Source organism: Molothrus ater, chromosome Z (assembly GCF_012460135.2).
Source record: "Molothrus ater isolate BHLD 08-10-18 breed brown headed cowbird chromosome Z, BPBGC_Mater_1.1, whole genome shotgun sequence".
NCBI lineage: Eukaryota > Metazoa > Chordata > Aves > Passeriformes > Icteridae > Molothrus > Molothrus ater.
In genome coordinates this window covers 54,780,775-54,801,030 of record NC_050511.2, presented here as the reverse complement: position 1 = coordinate 54,801,030, position 20,256 = coordinate 54,780,775, and the positions used below count along the sequence as shown (strand labels likewise).

Here is a 20,256-nt window from a genome sequence, read left to right as displayed (position 1 = left end):
CACAGTTTTGCACACTGTGCATTAGAATTATAACATTGAATAGAAGATCTCAACAGGTAGCATGAAGGAAAAGTTAGCGGGGTATAAATTGCTAGGATATGTTTGGAATATGGTAGTATATCTCAGAATATGGTGGCATTTTAAAGAACATCATTAAGTAACTTTTCTTTCTGGTAATTCATGGTGCACAACTGTTCAGGTTTTATGGTGAGAGGTACAAGTTGCTTTAAAATTAAATAAGGTGGTGGGGATTTTTTTGAGTTCCATTAAAACAGATAATGGCATATGTATATATTTCTTATTTTTCTAGAGGAAATGGCTACTTACCTACGTTATGTAAGAAGGTTAGATTTTTTTGAAAAGCCAGACTACGACTACTTAAGAAAGCTCTTCACAGACTTACTTGATCAGAAAGGTTATATGTTTGATTATGAATACGACTGGATTGGCAAACAGTTGGTGAGTACAGTTCAGCTGTCAGTAATATAATGGCTTTTTCTGTGATCAGTTTTGAGTTTCATTAAGACATATGCTTCTCAAGGCTGCTAGTAGAGCATTGAACAGCTGCTATTACAAGCCCATCTGCAGATGCATGTTCTAACATAATCTTTTGGCTTGAGTGCTTCATATTCATTCTCTTTCCAAATATGCTCTTATTATCAAAGTACATCTCTGCTCAGTCCAAAATGAGATGGTAAAAATTTGGATTGTTTTTTTGAAGGAACTTAAAATTTTGCAAGTAATTGTCATTATTGCGTGAATTTTTTTTATTCCTGGTATTTTTAAAATGCAGAGCTATACATCTGCATATGAGGTATACTCTAGATATTTATCAGTTCACTATGATAAAATATTGCATAGTTCATAAAATATTTCATTGTGGCGCCTCTAAGGTTTCAGGAAACACTCTGTTTGTATAATTTGAGAAATTGTAGTGGATGGGGTTTAACTTCAGCTTCTCAAATTTTTTCACTTCTTTTTATTATTTTTATTATGTAGGGAAGGGAGGGCTAATAGGTTTATATTTACCAGTTTCAGATTATGCACTTCACCCTTCTCTGTGTGATTGTGAAAGAAAGGTAGCATTTGTTTTATTGCAAAATGTATTTTTCAGTGTTTAGCATTAAAAATTGCTTTTAGCTTTTGATCAGGTTTCATCAGAATGTCGTAACTGCTAACTGCAGAAAGTATCAACCTAAAGTCTTTCAGAAAATTAATGTATAATACTTAGAATTGCTACTTCAATACATTTTGTAAGTAATGGTTTGCTTTTTTTCTTGTGGTTATTAGTAAATATCTAGTGAAGCTTCTGCTTGAATCTGATAATTTTGTGTTATTTGAAGCTGTCAGATTTAAATACTATTTTCTATTACAAACCAGTAACTTTTGGTGAGACTTAGAAATTTATTTTTTTTACCAGTTGCTACATATTGTTTATATTTGTAGCCTACTCCAGTGGGTTCAATACATTCAGACCCTGCAATGTCTTCAAACAGAGATGCATATCAGCACAGAGACAGAATGCAACAATCCAAAAATCAGGTAAACTGCTCATCTAAGATTATCAGCATTACTATGTCTTTTGTCTAATGATTTGTGCTATGTTTTTATTAGAACTTGAGAATAAAAACGACTAGGTTTCTTTTGTTTTCACTTTAAGTAGATTTTTGGTAAAGTCTACATATGTAGAGATACATAAATATCTCCTAAAAGCTTGCTTGTTTGAAGCTATGATATAGTGTAGTGAATCAGTAGTGAATTTTCTCTCTACTCACACTGTCTTCACTGTCTCTCCTCCATACACTCTTTCCTCTCTTTCCATTCTGACATGTGTGTATAACATTTTCACTTTTTTTTAAACCAGGCTAATGACTTAGGTGGTAACAATGTTAGGAATTCAGAGCTGTGTCAGTTTACCTAAGCAAAATTGGAGGGTTATTTTAGTGTGCTTTTTCTTACTAACAATTTTGAGGTTTAGCTGCTTTAGTTTTCTGTATGAAAATATTTATGAAGGCATGTGTAAGTACGTTGATAATGTTGAAGTGCAATCTATATAGGGATTGAATGTGTAGCGCTTCTGTACTTCTTAAAAATATGACAGTTAATGCACAAATTGTTTGTTTTAAATTTTTTTTCTTTTGCATAAATCCTAATACATTCAAAAATGATAGTCAACAGACCATAGGGCAGCTTGGGACTCACAGCAAACCAATCCACATCATTTGAGGGCTCACCTGGCATCTGACAGACATGGCGGCTCTGTACAGGTATCTTCTGCTTCTTTGCATGACCTAAATCAGTTGTTTTGCATTACATAATACTGCTAATGTATCAGATGATTCATGTTTTCATATTAAGATTGCTTATCAGTAATGTTCAGAATGCTGCTATTATTTATTATTTCACATTTCAGTTGTCAAACTGAAAACAGGTGCTGAAACAATGGAACTTTTTGTTGATGGAATATTTCTTGCCATGTTTCTTAGTTAAAGTCAAAAATAAAACAGTTGAGCTGTCTTTTTTACAGAATATATACTTAGCTCAGTGAAAATAAATGAAGTTTAGACTTTAAATGTGTTACTTGTATTAGCAACTGAAACCCAATATTCACTGAATTATGTTGTTGTTCAAGCTATGTTTTTTGTTCCTTAAGTAAAAATCAAATTAAAATGCTACTTAGTGATGTTTTCTTAACCTTCACTCCATTATTCAAATAGTAATTGACTAGAAAAAGGTTCCCAGGGCAGCACCTCACACATCTCAGTGAAAAAATCTGTAGAAACCAAAAGTTTTTCCTATATTATTAGTTTATTTCATCTTCAAAGAGCTCTTTTCCTGGTTTATTTTCAATTTTTAAAACTAATTTTTGAAATTTTTGATGTCTCATTCTTTGAATATATTTAGGTGTGAAATAGTTGGAGTAATGTGTGAGGAATTAATACTGGGAGATTCAAAATGCCAAATTTGAAGTCTACATGAGATTTTGAGCTTTGAGGCCAAAATGAAAATGGTTCAGCTTTGTGAAGTCTTATCTGGGCGGGGGTTGTGTGTGGAAATTGTTGCTGCATTTTTGATTATGACAATCTAAGTTATATATGTTTCTTCTGAAGTTTTTGATTTGGAAAAAGATTGTCATGGCCTGAAGAAAGAATGAAAAGTTCAGGATACAGAAAAAAAGGCTGCAGTCCTGTCAGTGTAATAGCATTCTCTAAATTTTGTTGCTTTAGAAACAGCTGTCATGTGTAGTGTAACAAAATCTAGTAGGTGATAATTATTATGGTGTATAAATAAAAATTTAAAAGTTGTTCTTCCCATTAACAAATGTTTAAAAAAGCCTTCTTTTCCCATATTTTAGGTTAGAAAAATACACATTGAATTAGTTAGATTGCAGTTAGTAGAACTTTCAAAGTGTCATTGTATGATTCTGTTGGCAATTGTGGCACTTCAGAAATCTTTTATTCTTTGTCAGGTAAAATGTAATGATCACAAGAAATTTTCTTCCATTGTAAAATAGGCTGAATACCCTTCAGGGATAGGGAGAACATTTTCTAGGAAATAACACAAATAACACTAGTATTCCTTACTGTTAATATAGTGTTGTTTCAGTCCTTTCTCCTCACAGGATGCAGGGAGTCTGAATGAGTTCAGATCATTTAGATCTGTTGAGGCTAAGCAATTGCCATGTGAATGAAAGCACTGTGCAAAACTGCATATGTCCATATGTCTTTGAAGACCAAGTGTTGTGCAGCAGGATGTTTTCATATTGGATTGCTTTTTTGTTGTGGAGTGGTCATGCTTCCTTATTAAGGGCACTTATAAAATCACATAGTATCTCCAGTTATGCTGTGACATAGCCCCTGGCTGTTATCAAATACATCTTTGTTGCAGGGATACTAACTGAATCATGCTATTTGTTGTTTCATTAGCTAGCTACTTTAGTAGGATTCTTAGTTGCTTCCAAGGAGACAAATACTAAAAGTCATACAGAAAATTGTTCAAAGGTAAAGTTAAGTCTGAGGTGTGAACTTAAAGTGTATTTTTTTCTTTGATGTTAGTGAGCCATTGCTCATCTTTGAGATCAGTTCTATTAATTTTTCTGCAAGGTATGAAAATCTATCAGATTATGTCAAAGTGACAGTGGAATGTTTTTAGGTCAGTGCTATTAGTCATGTGTAATACTACTGCTGATGTCATCTCTTAGGCTCTTTTTTAGGTGATTATTCAAATGTGCTAGTGATTCTTTTCTGTGACATATTAACATTGAGGGAATTGAATGTTGGTGATGTATGTTTGTTAACATACATTTGTATGCTGTTAGTGATAAGTTGAAGTGGGAACCATTGCGGTTCAAACTGGTATTTGATTAACAGATATTGTTCTACTTTTTGTACTAATTTAATTTTTCCCAGACCCTTGGCTTGTGTACAAAACATCCTTATGTGCCTAGACATGTCTAATTTTACTTTGTAGATTCAGTTAAAGTTCAAATAGTACTAGGAAATTGAGTTGTAAAAGGAAGACATCCCTTCTTCCACTTACATCAGTCAGTTTTTCTAGTTCATGCAGACTTCTTAATGATCAACTCATACCTCCCCGCAATTTGTTCAACAACTTTTGTGCCTTTGTTCTCATAAGTTTGTCTCACTTCTCAAAATGTCAGTTGTACAACACTGAATTATTTTTTTCTCTGCATGAGCTGCAATCTGCTTGCGCACTCATAAAGACTATATTAATCTGTTCCATTAGTTTTTTTTCCATTACTTATTAACTGGTCTTCTTTCTCTTACCTTTTCTCTTTCTTTTTTCCCATTGGGAAATTCTTTAAAAGGAGGTTAGATGGAAAGATTGGGTTAAAGAGTTCCTGGTAAAGTACTTAGGAACTGCTTGAAAGACTTTTATATTTGATGTAAGTAGTTTTCAGTTGCCTGATTCCTCTCCTTCAAGAAGTCAAGATAGTAAAGTGTTAGATGAAACAAATCAATTTTGCTGAGCTTTTGTGAACTAAAAAGGTATTGTGATAACTTTTATTCTTTTGTCTTTCCTGAAAACTTTTTGAAGGTAAAACAAAGAATTGTGTAGTATCACTAATGAATTCCTTGGAGATGTAGACTGGCTTTATTTTTTGAGTGGAGAATTCAGTTACTGAGATTCTTAATTGGATTAGGGGTTTTTTTCTATGTCTGTTCCAAAATTTTGCAATTCCTTGTTGTGACTACAACAAAATTTGTTTTTTATGGCAGACTTTCTAACTGATTTTTGAACATAGCAAGTAAAAGATCAGTTTGTGTACTAATCCAGAACAAAGTATAGAGACTGAAGATTTAATGTCACCATTTAGGGATTTGGTATTTAGGTTTAAGTGTGTCTTGTTATAAATGGCCTTTGTCAAGCTTCCAGAGGACCATGTATCTAAGAAATCAGTCTATGTCACAATGAATGTGTCACTAATAGGTAGTGGGTGGAATTTTTGTTTCTCTACCTCATGGCATAGTGAGTATCAAGAAATAACCAGTGATGCATATGCTTCTTTATATAGATGCTCTTAAAACTTTTAAAGAACTGATTAAATTTGAAGGAACTAAATTTAAACCAGGATGAAGTTATAAAAATGCTTAAAGTAGTTTTAGGTTTTCAGTTTAGTGGTTATTCTCCCACTTGAAAATAGGTGAGTAGCTTAAGTTAATCTTGACTATTGCAATACTTCTAATTTGAAACTTTTAAAGTATTTGTTTTTTGAAATGTAATTATGTTACTATTCAGGGAAGAATGTTCATATACATTTTGTAACAGAATTTTTAGATGCAAAACCATGATTTAAATATCCTAATTTTTTCACTGTAGTTGTGTTCAAGTCTTCTAAGAGATTAATAGTGCCTCTCATTTTTTCATCAGGCTATTGATTTGATCAAAATCCATTCCAACTTGAGTCACAAGTAGAGAAATTAAATTCAAAGTTTCTCTTAAAGCAAACTTAATTTCATGTAGCTTCTCTCTCCTAAAGTTATAGCTTTTTATGTGGATCTACTGTGACGAATTTTCATTGTGCCTTACTTGTGGTACATTCTGACTACAGAATTTGGTGTACCACTCCTTCAGTGCTTACGATGTCCTCTGGGTGACTTATTCTTGGTCAATTCTGTTATGTTCCCATATCTTTCTGCCTCTGTTGTGCAGATTTTTGTGATGATTCGCTCATAGTTGGAAAGAAAAATGTAGTAATTTGCCTTATTAAAGGCTTTTTTAGGTCATACTGCAAAGTAATTTATTGAGGTAATGTGAAATTAAATTCATGCACCTGGTAGCCTTACTGACAGTGAAATTGAAGCAGTCCTGCCTATCTCTTGTGCTCCTTTGTATGAGTCTTTGTTAGTTTCATTCTCTTTAATTAGTGAGGAGCTCCTAGAGCTGCTTTCAGCAGTAGTAGATTTTAGTAGAACTCAGGTCATTTGTGGTTCTGGAGAAGCATGAATGATCCTGATTTTTGGATTTATGCTATATATGCTTTGGTTCACTTACGCTTTCAGTGGTTGTAACTCTTTCCAGAAAGAAGAACTTCATGTTTCTCCCATCTAAACTGTGTCATGCAACAGACACTTCATAGAATTTGTTTATATATTTGGTGAATGTGTGTGGCTGAGTTTGAAGTCAGTTTGAAAAATAAGCTGCTGTAAGCTTTGTTCTTTCTTACCACATAGTAGTGCATTGACCCCAGCAGAGGGTGATTTTGGCTCCTTTAGAGAGGAAGTCAGCTTAGATTAGTACAGCACATGCATAATACTTATAATATTACTCATGTAGGAAGGACTTTTATACACCTACTATCATATTTTCCAATTCAAATGAAGATGTGTACGTAGTTAAGTTTGATCTCTTTTTTTAAATGTGATATCCAAGAATATAGGTATCATTGAACAGGTGCTCCTGGGAGAGAAGTGTGAAGGAAGGTGTCATATGAATGCCCCACAGATGCTGCAGTTGGCCAGTATGTTTGATATCTGTGTAAAAGTCATACATTTTTTCATTTGTTTTTTAGGAAAAGAGAACAGGAGTTCTTGCAAGTGCCTTTGCAGACTGTGACCTGTTCTTTACAGCAGTCAGGAATGCTAAGTACAGTGTTTGCTTCCTGTCCAGAAAGAGCCATATACCTGTCTTGCTATTTCTTGATGTACCCTACTTCTGTTTGAGTAAACTGAGGGTTTCTGTTTCTCATCAACCACTTTTACTCAGTCTTGAGCATGGATCTGAGGTTCTTTTTAAGCTTAGATTATGGAGCAGAAATCCTGCACTATAAGGGCTGCAGGCAAGGTTGACTACAATATTAATTGGGTGACATTGCTTTATATGGATTAGTGCAGGCTATAGTTGTGGTTAGTTATATAGTTAGGCACAGGGAGCTCCATGTGAGCATGACCCCACCAGTGATCCCCTCCAGCCATAACTATTCTGTGCTTCCTTTGGAACCAGACTTATTTGATGGTCAAGTTGAGTAAAGTTTTTTTTACCCTTACATTTTTATGACTGCACCTATCTTAATTAGCAAATACTTCTGATGCACTTTTCCACTCTGGATATTTTACAAGAAACAATGAAATGACCTTCACAGTAAGATACCTAGCGAGGTGGTTGGGATAATACTAAATCCCTGTTCTTAGTAAATATGTAATGATGACAATTATATTCTGTGAATATTCTCAGAATATTCTGTGACTCTGTAAAACCCAGTAACTAGTAACCTAGGATATTTGGTTCAGGATGCCTGCCTCACCATCTTAAGGTTTGTTAAAGTACAATTCCTACTTATTTCTGCCACTGAATGTGAAGTGCTTCTGTCATGCCCAGTGATACAAAACTAAACTTAAGACACCTAGTTGAAACTCCAGTGTCTTATTTATCATTGCAGGAATAAAGTCCAGTCTCCCATAATTCCTTCAGTTATATTGACTAAAATTTAAGTAGTTAGATTCCTGCAATCTCGCATATCATTTATTTTGTTATGAGCCTGCCGGTTTTTTTTAGCAGTGGTTCCTATTTCAGTGAAATTTGAAAAAGAAGAAAACTTGGCCTGATGTCAGCAAAAGGCATGGAAAATGCCTTGAGTGCAGCAAACTTCTGAGGTGCAGTACTTCGTTACAATAGGAACCACAAAACAAACTTCAATAGGCTAGGCTCTTAGCTCTGGTTATAAATAGATGAGACATAGCAGTTATAACAAGAGGAGAGCTTGGCAGACTGAGGGAAATAATATTACGGTAGTGATTTTCTTTCTCATCTACTTTAATCTCTGACCATCAGACAACAGCTGGTAATAATCTTGAATTACAGACTACTCTTAGTGGCTCTATAGCTGATTAATTGTTTACAGATGTTTTCTGCAAACTTTTATATTATTTGTCCAGAATTACATTTTTGTGCTTGCTAGCTTGCTGAGCAGTTGCTGCTTTTTAATAGCTGGTAGACCTTTCCATGGTGTCAAGTCAACACTTTAGTGGGTCAATTAGCTCTGATCAGGTAGGCACTTGTCTATGCCAGTTAACCATCTTCCTTTTTGTATTCTGTGGGGTTGATAATGGAGAGACCTCTGGAATGGCTCCATTTGTCATGCAGGAAAGCTGACAGGAACTGAGAGAGGGAATATTGGGTTCCACTTGGTTTTAGGTCCAAACAAATATTCCTAGAGAACCACAGCTTTCATGGTGACTTGAACAATTTACTTAGAAATTTCATGGTAAACTAATGAGAATGAAGGTTAATCTATTTTTTATAAATTTTTTGGCAGTAGATGTTTTCGTGTCCTAAAAATCAGAGACCATATACTCTTATGTCTAGAAGACAGCCTTAGTTTTTCCCTTTTCTGGTGAGTGTTCTTTGAGATACAACTGAAGCAGACCTTGGTATTCAGTGTGAATGTAAAGAGCTAAACCAAGGAGCATAAACATACTGAAGGAGCAGAAATAGGGTTAGACCGACTGAATAGGTATTGAAAAAGTGCTTAGTGCCTTCCCTTAGGGCTCTGAAGAGATGTGGGGGAGATTAGTAAATGGCATCCACAGAGTTGCTTTGCTTTATCCACTCACTTTGAGTTCATTGTAGAGGTTAGTTCCAATAATAGATATGAAAGGAGAATTACAAGAGCACAGGGATGCCAGAATTAAACCTGGAGAAAATACTGTTACTGGAATAAAAATAACTATAGAAATAACAAAAAATACTGTTTTTTTAAGATGTATTGGAACCTTAGGAATTAACAAATGTATGTCTGGCACTAGTATAATTTCAGGTCTTTCTTCTGATTTCAGGTAGTAAGCTCAACAAATGGAGAGCTGAACACTGATGACCCAACTGCAGGCCATTCAAATGCACCCATCACAGCTCCTGCAGAAGTAGAAGTAATGGATGAAACAAAGTATGTCCTTCTTTTTATCTTCTTTGCATCTTTTGTGCTCAGCTGCTTCAATATTTTTTTAATATAGTTTTTCAGAAAATGTTGTCTGAACTGAATAGTCATTGGTGAGGAGCAAAACTACAGTGCTATACTTAATTTTGTCTTTAAGTTTCTAATTAGTAGAGTTCCTGTAGCTTGTGATTTTTTAGCCTAAGCCTTGAATGAAATGTCTTGCTATGCTGGCTAGAGAAGTGCATGCATTTTTGATGTTTCAACTAATTTTGAAATATTTATTTTAAGATAGTGTTCTGACTACCAAAAGCCGTAGAACATGTAAAATTCTTCCTCTATATTGTATTCTGATTCTCTTTTTTCCTTTGCTCTCTTTCTGTATAGCTGCCAGAAAGTGTTGAACATGTGGTGAGTTATACAGCACAGGCAGGCAGAAATAGCCCCAGGAGCTTTGTTCTTTTCATTTTGTTTAAAACTAACTTCAGAAAATTTAAAAATAAAATATCTATTTAGAAATGACAAAATAAATTTTAATTCTGTGAAACAATTAACTGTTTTTACAAAAAGCCACCTTCAGGAGCTGTTCTGCCTGCTTCAAAGCCTGTTTGCTTTTAAGTTGTGTAGTTTGTGATGTACTTTACATCAACCTTTTTAATGGGTGCTAGAATACTTTTTCTTATTTTCTATTCTGTTTGAAAGGGGAAAACATTCTTTTCAGATATTGTAGCATTCAGCTAGTGTATTAACATCTGGAAAATAATTTGCATGAATAAGTAATAATTGCTAGCAAATGTTTGAACTTTTCCAATTATCTCTGTAAACAAACTATTTACCAAAGTATTAGTCTGTGACAACTTTCTAACTAATCACTAAAACATAACTTCAGAGTTCCTTAATTCTTAATTATATCCAGTGCAATGGAAGGGAAAAATATTAAGATCTGTTACCATGGGATGGACAACTAATATTTATGTATTTGAGTAGTAAACTTGGACTTGAAAAATAGTACAGAACAATAATCTTGGTAGCTAAAGGTGATATGAATTCTAACATGTTTAATTTTATAATTGTGCTTGAAATAGGGTATGGATTTAGTTTATCATAAAATAAAGGGTATGGATTTAGTTTATCATAAAATAAAGGCACACAGGTATGAAGGATACATTAGTATCTGCATTATTGCTCTGCTACATTAGTAGCAGAGCAATTCACTAGCGGCAATTTTTCTAGGACCCATTTTCCTGACTTTAGATAAAAGGGAAATTTCTCAGAGTGAAATTTTTTGCTTTTACATTTGAAGCAATTGTTCCACAAATTCTGATTCTGGTAGGTAAGCTTTATTTGCATGTGTAATTAATAATTTTGAATGGCAGTGTCTGTAGGGCCACATTTTTACACTGGCTTTCTGTGAACACTGAGGAGAACTACATTCTTTGCTGCCATCTTTGTGGAGTATGGTATTATTTTATTGTCAAAAATATATCAGTTCTCTGATTTTTATGTATATATATATATATTTATATATATTTGAAACAAAAAAAAAATCCTGAGGGGCAGGGATATTGATAGGCTGCCCATAGCTAAATTCCCTATCCCCTCTCTTCAAATAAGCACAGTGATAATCTTCCTTATGCTCAGCTCATGTGCACACAGAAAAAGATTAAATTTCTTGTACTTTGAGTAGTGATTAGCACAATTAAATCCATTTCTAGTTCTCTATTTTAATTAGTTATCTGCAGAAATTTAAGAGAATTCTCAGGAGCCAAGATGCTCAGCTGCTTGAGAAGTGTAGGAGTTCACTTTTTCTGATATGAATATATAATGGACAAATATGCTGTCCCTGACCTTTTTGGCCTACTCTTAATTAGTTTGGTTGCAGACAAAATGACTAGTCTCAGTGTCCTGCTCTTTAGATTGATTTTCTTGTCTTTGAGTATGTAACACTCAAATTAGTGTTTCAGCACTGTGTTTAAACTCAAGTTTTCTGAGTGACTAGAGGTTTTACTGGGGGTAGTTTTCTATATTTTGAAGTTCTTTTATATTTTGGCAGTTAATTAGCATACATGCACACCCACTCACCCTTGCCCCTTCTCCAGCTTTAGTATCAAACATCAATGCATAGGTACACATATTTTTTCAGAAAGAGCACTTAGAAGATTTTAATTTTACATTTTAACATCATAATTACAAGCCTAATATCAAAAGGGGTTGTGACACGTTCAAACATTTGTTTATAGATTTTACACTGTGGAACAGGTTAAGGGAATGGGATTACTAGTATCCTTCATGTCTGTGACATGGATATTTTCTGTTCTAAGGAGACATTGGATGGCAAGGGTATGTCTAACTTCGTGCCTCTTTCATAATCTTTTTTTCTGCCTGAAAGTATGAACAAAGCTAACCTCTCTTGCTCATATCTTCTGTTTGTAATGTTTCCTTATGCTCTGAAAAGACAACCTTGAATCTTATTTAGAAATGCTTCATTCTTTGTTTTAGATGTTTCCTTAGTTTTAGAAACTTAGCATGACTATATCTTCATTTAAAAGATTTTAAAAGGGGTGTCCCTCATGTGGGATTGTCCCCATTATGTAGGATTTTAACTGTGAACATAAGTGTAATTTAGGTGAATATTTGAGCTTCTGCTACCATTTTGGTGAAATCCTGTGAATCAGAAAGGATAAGTTTGGGGTTTTCTAATTCTGTAAGGATTTTATTGTTTTGGGACATTTAACCAACGTTTAACCAAACATTTCATTGCTCAGTAATTATTTACCTACTCACATGCAGTATATATTCTAAATCTTATGCCATGTCATTTTCATGGTGGGTGTGCAGCTAGCATGACTTAGCAGTGGGTGTTGTGTTTTGGGAATTTTGGTGGGTTTGGTTTTTTTGTTTGTGAGTGCTGTGGGTGGAGGGGGTTGTTGGTTATTTTTGTTGGTTTGGGTTTTTAGAAAAGTTGCTTTCTACCCTATTTCAGTTGTTACTTAATGAAGTTGTAAAGCAAGGAGAAAACTAACCTGATCACTCTGCTGCCCTGACACTTGGGGATCTGCAGATCTATCTATAGTCTTCTACAGATGCTCTTTCATTTATCACTGAGTAATTAACCTGTCTTTCCTCTTTGCTAGCCACAGAACAGTTGCTTCTATGAAACATGTGTGATTTGGATAACCAAAAGGCTCTTCTGTGGAAAGGCAGAGAAGGGCAAAAAGGAAATAATTGTATGATCTGTCCTTTTTGCACCTTGCATCTTTTTTGCCACTTTAAACACTTGCTACTAATGCTGCAGTCAAGTGCCTGCCACGTGCTTGATGACAAATATAAAAACATAGCTGTCTAAACAGAAATGACAAATTAAGTTGCTTTAGAATTTTGGCCTAAGGCACTGTTCAACTGGAAGGAAGGGTATTTGACAGGAAAAAAGATATGGTAATGACCTAGGAAGAACAAAAACTGTTCAAAACTATAGTGCTGAAATTGCTACCTCAGATAATACCTCAAAAGACACTTTCGATTGTACAGGAAAAGTTCAGTATTCTTTGCACTTTATAGATTGTTGTTATACTGCCGACTCTAGAAATGTTAAATAAACTCCAGATGAAGATTAGCAGTCATTAAGTACTTTATTTAAAAAAATCCTTTCCTAGAAGTAGAAATTTTTAAAACTTACTTCTTCTGTATTTTGCATGCATATTGAATAGTATAATAAATTTATGGTTTAATAGTCCTTAATAAAGCACCTATCTATAGCTTTAAATATAGCTCTAAGCAATGTAATATCTGTAATATGTAAAAGTGACAATAACACCCTCTAGCGACAGTATGCTGAAGAACAAGTCTGCATTTCTGTTACGAATTATACTCATTGAGACATGATGCACTATGAATCTCTGACTCAGGGTTCTGTTTCTTTCAGAAATTTTATTGTCAGGCAATAGAGTCTGTTCTACCATAATCCTATTTAAAGGTGCATATACTTTAAAATTGCATTTATTTGGCTTTGGAAGCCAATTTGAAGTCTAGCACTTCTAGATTTAAAAATCGCAGTGTTAAGTGTACTTCAGTTTCTATTTCCAAAACAGTCCTCTGGTTTACAATTCATCATGGAATTTGCATTCCTTTAGTCCTTTTTAGATATATTATATATTATTAAGATATTTATTTTTCTACACCAAATAAAAGTTTTCAGCATTTAATGATTTCTCCTTGAATTGAAATTTAGTTGAATAGTTTTTATAGTTAAAAAAAAAACAAACAAAAGAACTGTTAATAGAAATTACACTCATTATAGTAGTATTATGCAAACTCAGAAGACCAGAGGACTAAAAAAGCTGTGCTTTATGTTGCTTAAAAATAGAACTTTTGATTTTACCATTGCATGGTGCCCTTTTTCTCTGGTTGACAGAGAAGTAGGAGAAGGAATAAAAAACAGTATGAGATTTGCAGCAAAGATGAGTTAAAATTTTCTAATAAGAAAAGCAAAAAGACCTAAAGTGTCCTTGAATTGCAGAGAGCATCCAAGTAGTCCTAAATGTTTAAGAAGTATGATCTACTTGGGTTGTGATCCATATAAATAAAGTTTATTTAAAGAGTGAAGAGTTAACATTCTAGATAGCTGTTCTAGAATATAAATTGTCTGCTGTACTTCCATCTTCCTACAGTTACTTATGTAACCTGTATATTCTAATGTTATAAATCAAGACAGAATTTTTCTGTTGGCTTTCCCTAATGCATGCTAATCTTGAGCAAGTATAAAAGTGATTTACCATCACAGATGAGAGTAGGATTTCCTCATCTACAGGATCATAGGATCACTCATATTGAAAAGGAGGAGAACTGCTTTGCTTTGAAACATGGCATATATAAAATACTTGGGGTGAAAAAGAAATTAAACTAAATTGGGGTTCATAGATCTATCTACAAGTAGATTCAAAACTTAAGTGATAATGAATGTTAGTGGTTACAGGTAGATGCTAAACAAAGGGTTAGTAGTTATGGGGGAATTTCAGTTACAGTCAGTGGCTCCTACCATTCAAAACCAATTATATTTCTTCTTTAAGAAGTACTTCAAATTTAGTAAATACGGTATGATACTTCTGCTAGCTGTAAAAGTACTTACCTGTGTAGTTTCCCCTGCTGAATTTTAGTTTTGGGCTTCCTCTTCATCAATAACGAATGTTTTTTTCTACTGAAAGTTATGTAACTCTCAGAGCAGTTCTGGTCTGCCTCTGCCCACTGCTACTTTTTCAGTGACTGAGCAACAGGGTGCCTTGGATATTTTGAGAAGGTAACTTCTGTCTCCCCTTACTTTGGATGTTGTTCTCGCCCCCTGTAGAACCTTATTTTTAGACCCTTAGTCTCCCTGATTTTTAAATGCTTTCCCCATTTCCCATATTCCAAACTAAATAATCTGGATTCCTTTTGAATTTTCGTGACATAAATGCTTGGTGGACTTAAGGATTTACCGATCAAGGCTATTCATGCAGTACATTTGTATTTTCACTACTGCTGTACTTCATAGTTTAAGACTCATCAGTGTATAGCGCTGCAAGTGAGAATTCAATAACCAAACCACAGAACTCCATGGGACAAGCTCTGTTAGAGTAGACAACTTGCATGTTCAGTTTTGGTCACACACATTGTGAACACTTCAGTGTGAAGCTTTATTTTTAAAGGTGGTGTTCAGGACCTGAGAGTTGCTTAAAATAAGCCGAGCAGTATAATTTAAAGGAATTTTTTGTGTGTGCGTGTGTTATTTGTTGTTTTCCTCTTTATTTTCAAAAGTACTTTCTGGACTTTTCTGCAGTCCTTCTGTATATTATCTATATCTAACTTCCTCCAACTCTTTTTCATTTTGTAGTGTTCTTTCAGGTACTTTTCAGATTGTCTCTGTTTGCGAAGTGAAATTCACAGTGTTTGTCAGTTTCTTTCATTCATGTAGTATTCAATAAAGCAGAAGAGGGATTATCAGTGTTCTTTATTTTTAAGCTGTAGTTTTTCACTGTAATATTTATTTTCACAGCACTGAGTCAGAGCATTAATTATGTTGTTCATTAGAATTTTCTCTAAAATGTCTTGTGGAATAGCCTCGGAGAAAGTTTTTCTAAGTTCTGGTTGACAAAGGAAGCTCAAATTGTTTTCTTATTTTAGCAACAGTAGTGTCTTAAGTGCACAGTTTAGGTGACACAGTTATAAGCACAAGCTTCCATTTGGCATATTGCCAATTAATATGAAAGAGTACTCAGGTAATGGAATATTCTTTATTACAAATGAATTTTAAGTCAGCCTATAATACCTGTGCTTTTGATACTCTCATGAATACTCCAAGCTTAATAGCTACTTGCATTTTAGCTTTAGTTTGATACTTTTTACGAAAAAAGGTGAAATGTGTCAAAAATACTTCAGTTTCTTTTTCTTATAAATCAATTGCCTGCAATAGAGCTTAATGAGTTCCTTGTGGTGCTGGCTATACCTGAGCTATGTACTTCAAATGAGACATAGAGTAAATAGTTTAGTTTTGTGGTTTCTTTTATATCATATGTAATTCATGTCACACTTGCAGGTGCTGCTGCTTATTCAAGCGGAGGAAAAGGAAAACCATCCAGCGCAACAAATGACTAGAACCAAACAGAACATGGGAAAATGCTTATTTGTTCAACTGTTGTCTTGTGATCTTAAAAAAACAACAACAAAACCCAAAGCAAAAACCTCCATAATAAACACATTTTCCGAGGACTCTCTGAGAAACAATATCATGCCTCTGTGCTTTGATTTGGTTCTTCTGCGTCCATCTTCTGTTTCTTTAATTCATCTTTTCTGAAAGCTTTAAGATATTGTCAAATAGGAGTGGTTCTTTGACCATCAACATACGGACCAATGAAGTGATAGAAAATGAACAGTATCTTGAGCAAAACTGAACTTGAGAAGTATTTCTTCTTTCCTAGGAAGTAGTAGCAGTGTCTTAGATGAAGACGGATGTCATAAATCAGTTATTTGAGTTTGTAGCAGTGTATCTAAAGCTGTTTTCTTCAAAAATGAAGAAGAAAAATACAGATACACAACAATAATGCAAAATAATAAAATCTTAAGATTTATTTTATGACATTTGCATTGTTTTTCTTCTTTTGCCTCAGTATTACTGGTTAGTCAAATTGTTACTCCAGTCAAATTGCCACTGTCTAGAGATACTGGGGATGCTGGTTGACAGTTGTCAAAATGCTGGTGCTACTAACAGAAAGTATTTCCAATACCCTTTTGGTTTGAAAACCTGCTTTTCTTTTGCCAACAATGAATATTGCAGTACAGTAGAAATTATAAGGCTATTTGTGCAAGAGTACAAATGTTTGTATAATTTAAGTTGTACATCTGGTAATGTTAACAAGATCAAATTACCTTCAAAAGAGCTCTACAGAGCAAATACTGAATCTGGTTAAAGCAGAATAAGTATGAAAACCTGTATGTAAGATAGTTGATGATTGACAGCATCTTTAACTTGAAAATATGGACATGCCATGTAAAGTTAGAGGCGTACTATTTGTTCTTTAATTTGGAAAATAAATGCGATAGAAGTGAGTTAGACTTCTGCCTTCACTGCATACTAACCCAGAGCATCCTACATCTCCTGCTTTTTGTTTCCTGGAATTTTCTTGTCTTGCAGTGTAAGGTCACTAGTATCATAGAATGGCAAGGATGTGTCAGATGCTTCTCTACAGTTGGATGAAGTGCTTGCAGTATGAACAAACCAACAGTTCTGTAGGCAAGACAGCCCATTTTGTATTTTCTTCTTCAGAAAATACATGCTTCTTTTAAAGTCATAGTGACAGAGTTCTGGTTTTTGTCATGTTTAACTGCCAGTTTTGAAGAAGAGCTGTGGAAGATGGAAGTGACTAGATAGATTTATTGACCAAACACAGATTATCTCTGTTTCTTTAGAATTCTTCTAGAGCTAAGTAGCGTCTTTTTTTCTTTTTTCATTTGTCCACAAATGTCTTTTGACATACTTATTTATTTTTCTTCTGTTTTGTGGTAGCATTTAAAATGTATATAAAAGCAAAGGTACACCTTTGAATTAATCATTGCATTTACAAGGATTTTAATTTTATTTTGTAATTTATTTTTCATTAAGAGCCAAAATTGTATTTTATTGTTTGGATTGTGTGCTCATATGTATGCTTCAATCTTTGTCACTATTACTGTTCATGCAGTTAAGTTTTGTTTTAGAAAACCTGAACTTGGCCTACAAATACACACTGCGTAACAGGTCATAAGTTTCCACTCCACCAGGGTGTGTTACTGATTATTTCAGACTCATTAAGTTTTTTCTTTGTTTTTGTTTGAGCTGAGAAGTATGTCACTTGACCATTCTCTTATGAAAACACATCCTCCTTTGTAGTACTTGACCAAATCTGTTGCTTGTACATGTGGTATGGGTATGTCTCGCACACCTGGTGAGTTTTATTCTTGGAGGTTTTTCATCTCTACGGTGTTTGTATGATCTGAACTCCATAACAAGAAAGTGTGAATATTATGGACTTACAATGGTTGAATATATAAAAGCTGTTTATTTGCTGAAATGATTAGCAAGACACTAGCTTTTCAGCAATTTAAGTGCTTGATTTTAATGCGGAAGAAGGTTTTCTTCTAGTAAAGCAGTTGGCACTAATGTAGGTATGCCAATATGATTTGCATTTATATAATTTTTCTTCCTGTCTACAGTAATGAAGTAAACAATGGCTGGATGTCTAAAACTGAAATACATCCCTGTTTAAATGTAAGAAAAAATAAAGATAGTTTTTTAAAATTTGCCTTTTTCCCCCTTTTCTACAGTCTTAGATGAACTAATGTTTTAGGAAATGCTGAACAAATCTAATCTCTTTCAATGGGAATGAATTTGAAAGCATGATTCTCATAATGCTTGACTTAGAGTTGTGTTTGCTTACTTAACAGATGTTACTGGTATGTGCTTTAATAGACCTGATAAAAGCAACGGAATTAGGAGACCTCAATGCACACATTTGAAATCTACTCATGGATTAAAGTTTATGCTGTCTGTGCCACCTTAAAAAAGACCTGAAGAGGTCTAGGAAATGTATGAAAAGGACATGTTTTGGGTTAGAAGAGGCCCTTAAATAACATCTAGTCCAAGCACAAAACTCTACTACCCCCTCCTAATGTAAGTGTGGAAATGTTTCACTGGATCAGGTTGCTCAGAGGCCCATCCAGTCTGACTTTGAGTGTTCCTAAGGATTGAGTACCCACAACTTTTTCAGGCAACTTACTACAGTTGCTTGTCTGACCACCTCCATGGAAAAAAAGGTCTTCCTTACATCCAGTCTAAATCTACCTTCTTTCAGTTTAATCTGTAATTTCTTGTTCTGTCACAGGCCTTGGTAAATGTCTCCATATTTTATGTTACAAGTTTTGAAAGCCCACAATTAGGTGTTTCTAGAGTTATCTTTTCTCCCGGCTGAAAAAACCCAATACTCAACCTTTCCTTATAGGAGGAGTATTCTCATCCTCTGTTGATTTTTGTTGCCTTCTCTGGACCTTCTCTAACAGGTTGCAAGTGTTTCTCTTGCTGGGGACCCCAGAGCTGACATAGCACTGCAGTGGGATCTCGCCAGAGCAAAGCAGAGGTGCAGAATCCCCTCCCTCACCCTGCTGCCCACGCTGCTTTGAATGCAGCCCAGGACATGGTTGGCTTTCTGGCTGAGTGCACATTGCTATGTCATGTCTAATTTTTCATTCATCAGTATCCCCAAGTCCTTCTCTGGTCTCAAACCCTTCATCCACCAGTCTCTACTTAGAGTCGTGGTTGCCCTGGGCCAATTGCAGGATGCTGAACTTGTCCTTGCTGTCCTTCAGAAAGTTTGCATGTGTGCACTCCAAAAGCTTGTCAAGGTCCTAAAGTACATAGAAGGTTGCTTTTGATAAAGGTCCATTCCTAGGTCTGTTGTTTGTGACTAAAGATAGTCTGATGGGTGAAGATTAGTGGCTGTCTTGGTTGCAGCTAGTTATGAATATGTTAAGTTTAAGATACTTGGCACCATGAAAAAAAAATATCAGCAGAGCTACTACCCAGGAAAGACCAGGCTTTTGGCTTTCAAGGGTGTTTGGGTCCCCAGTGGACTTGTGTACAAAGAAAGGCTGCTGAGTGATGTGATGGTTGGAGGCTGTCTTGGGCACAGAGATCAAAAAATTACTGAGCTTTTGGTTCTCAGAGAAGCGAGGAGGCAGATCAGCAGAACTGCCATCTTGAATTTCTGGAAGATAGACTGGCCTTTCAGCTTTAAATCGGAGCAGACTTTGTATAGTATGAAATATTCCTTTGGTCAGTTTGGGTCAGTTGTCTTTTTCATGTCTCCTTCCTGGGTTTGCCCAGCCCCAGCCTGCTGGTGGTGGGGGTGCAGAATCTTGGGGAGACAGTGCTGATGCTGGGCCAGGGCTGCTCAGAGGCAGCCAAAGCACCACTCTGTTACCAGCACCTCACCAGTCACTAACAGCACAGCAAGGTGAGGGCTGCCATGGGGAAAAGAACCCATCCCAGCCAGACCTAATACAAGGAACATGATAGTCATCTACAAGAAGGCTGGAAGGAAGATCCAGGGAACCAACAGGCCTGACCTCAGTGTTGGGGAAGGTCATGGAGCAAGTAGTTTTGGTTGCAATCACGTGGCAATCACATACAGGATGAGCAGGGGATTAGGCCCAGCCAACACAGGTTTACAAAAGACAAGTCCTGATAAGGCCACATGGTCTCCTTTTTTTAAGGTGATCTTAGTGGATGAGGGAAAGACTAGATGTTGTCTCCCTGAGCTTTAGTGTAGCCTTCGACACGATTTCCTCCAGCATTCTGATGG

At 35.1% G+C, this 20,256-nt stretch overlaps 1 protein-coding gene across 8 annotated transcripts in view; it reads left to right on the top strand.

The window, feature by feature from the left end:
• Positions 1 to 16,496, top strand: part of CSNK1G3 (casein kinase 1 gamma 3) — a 68,062-nt gene extending 51,566 nt beyond the window's left edge. For 4 of the 8 annotated variants that reach the window (XM_054517871.1, XM_036403024.2, XM_054517873.1 and 1 more), the window contains 7 exons: positions 311 to 459; positions 1,447 to 1,542; positions 2,172 to 2,267; positions 9,297 to 9,403; positions 9,779 to 9,802; positions 14,593 to 14,684; positions 15,960 to 16,496. In XM_054517871.1, the coding sequence (XP_054373846.1) occupies positions 311 to 459; positions 1,447 to 1,542; positions 2,172 to 2,267; positions 9,297 to 9,403; positions 9,779 to 9,802; positions 14,593 to 14,650 (530 nt within the window). In that variant the 3' untranslated portion in view covers positions 14,651 to 14,684; positions 15,960 to 16,496. The remainder of the gene's footprint in view (positions 1 to 310; positions 460 to 1,446; positions 1,543 to 2,171; positions 2,268 to 9,296; positions 9,404 to 9,778; positions 9,803 to 14,592; positions 14,685 to 15,959) is intronic. The other 4 variants (XM_054517874.1, XM_036403028.2, XM_054517875.1 and 1 more) reach the window with 2 other exon arrangements.
• The last annotated feature ends 3,760 nt before the right edge of the window (positions 16,497 to 20,256 follow it).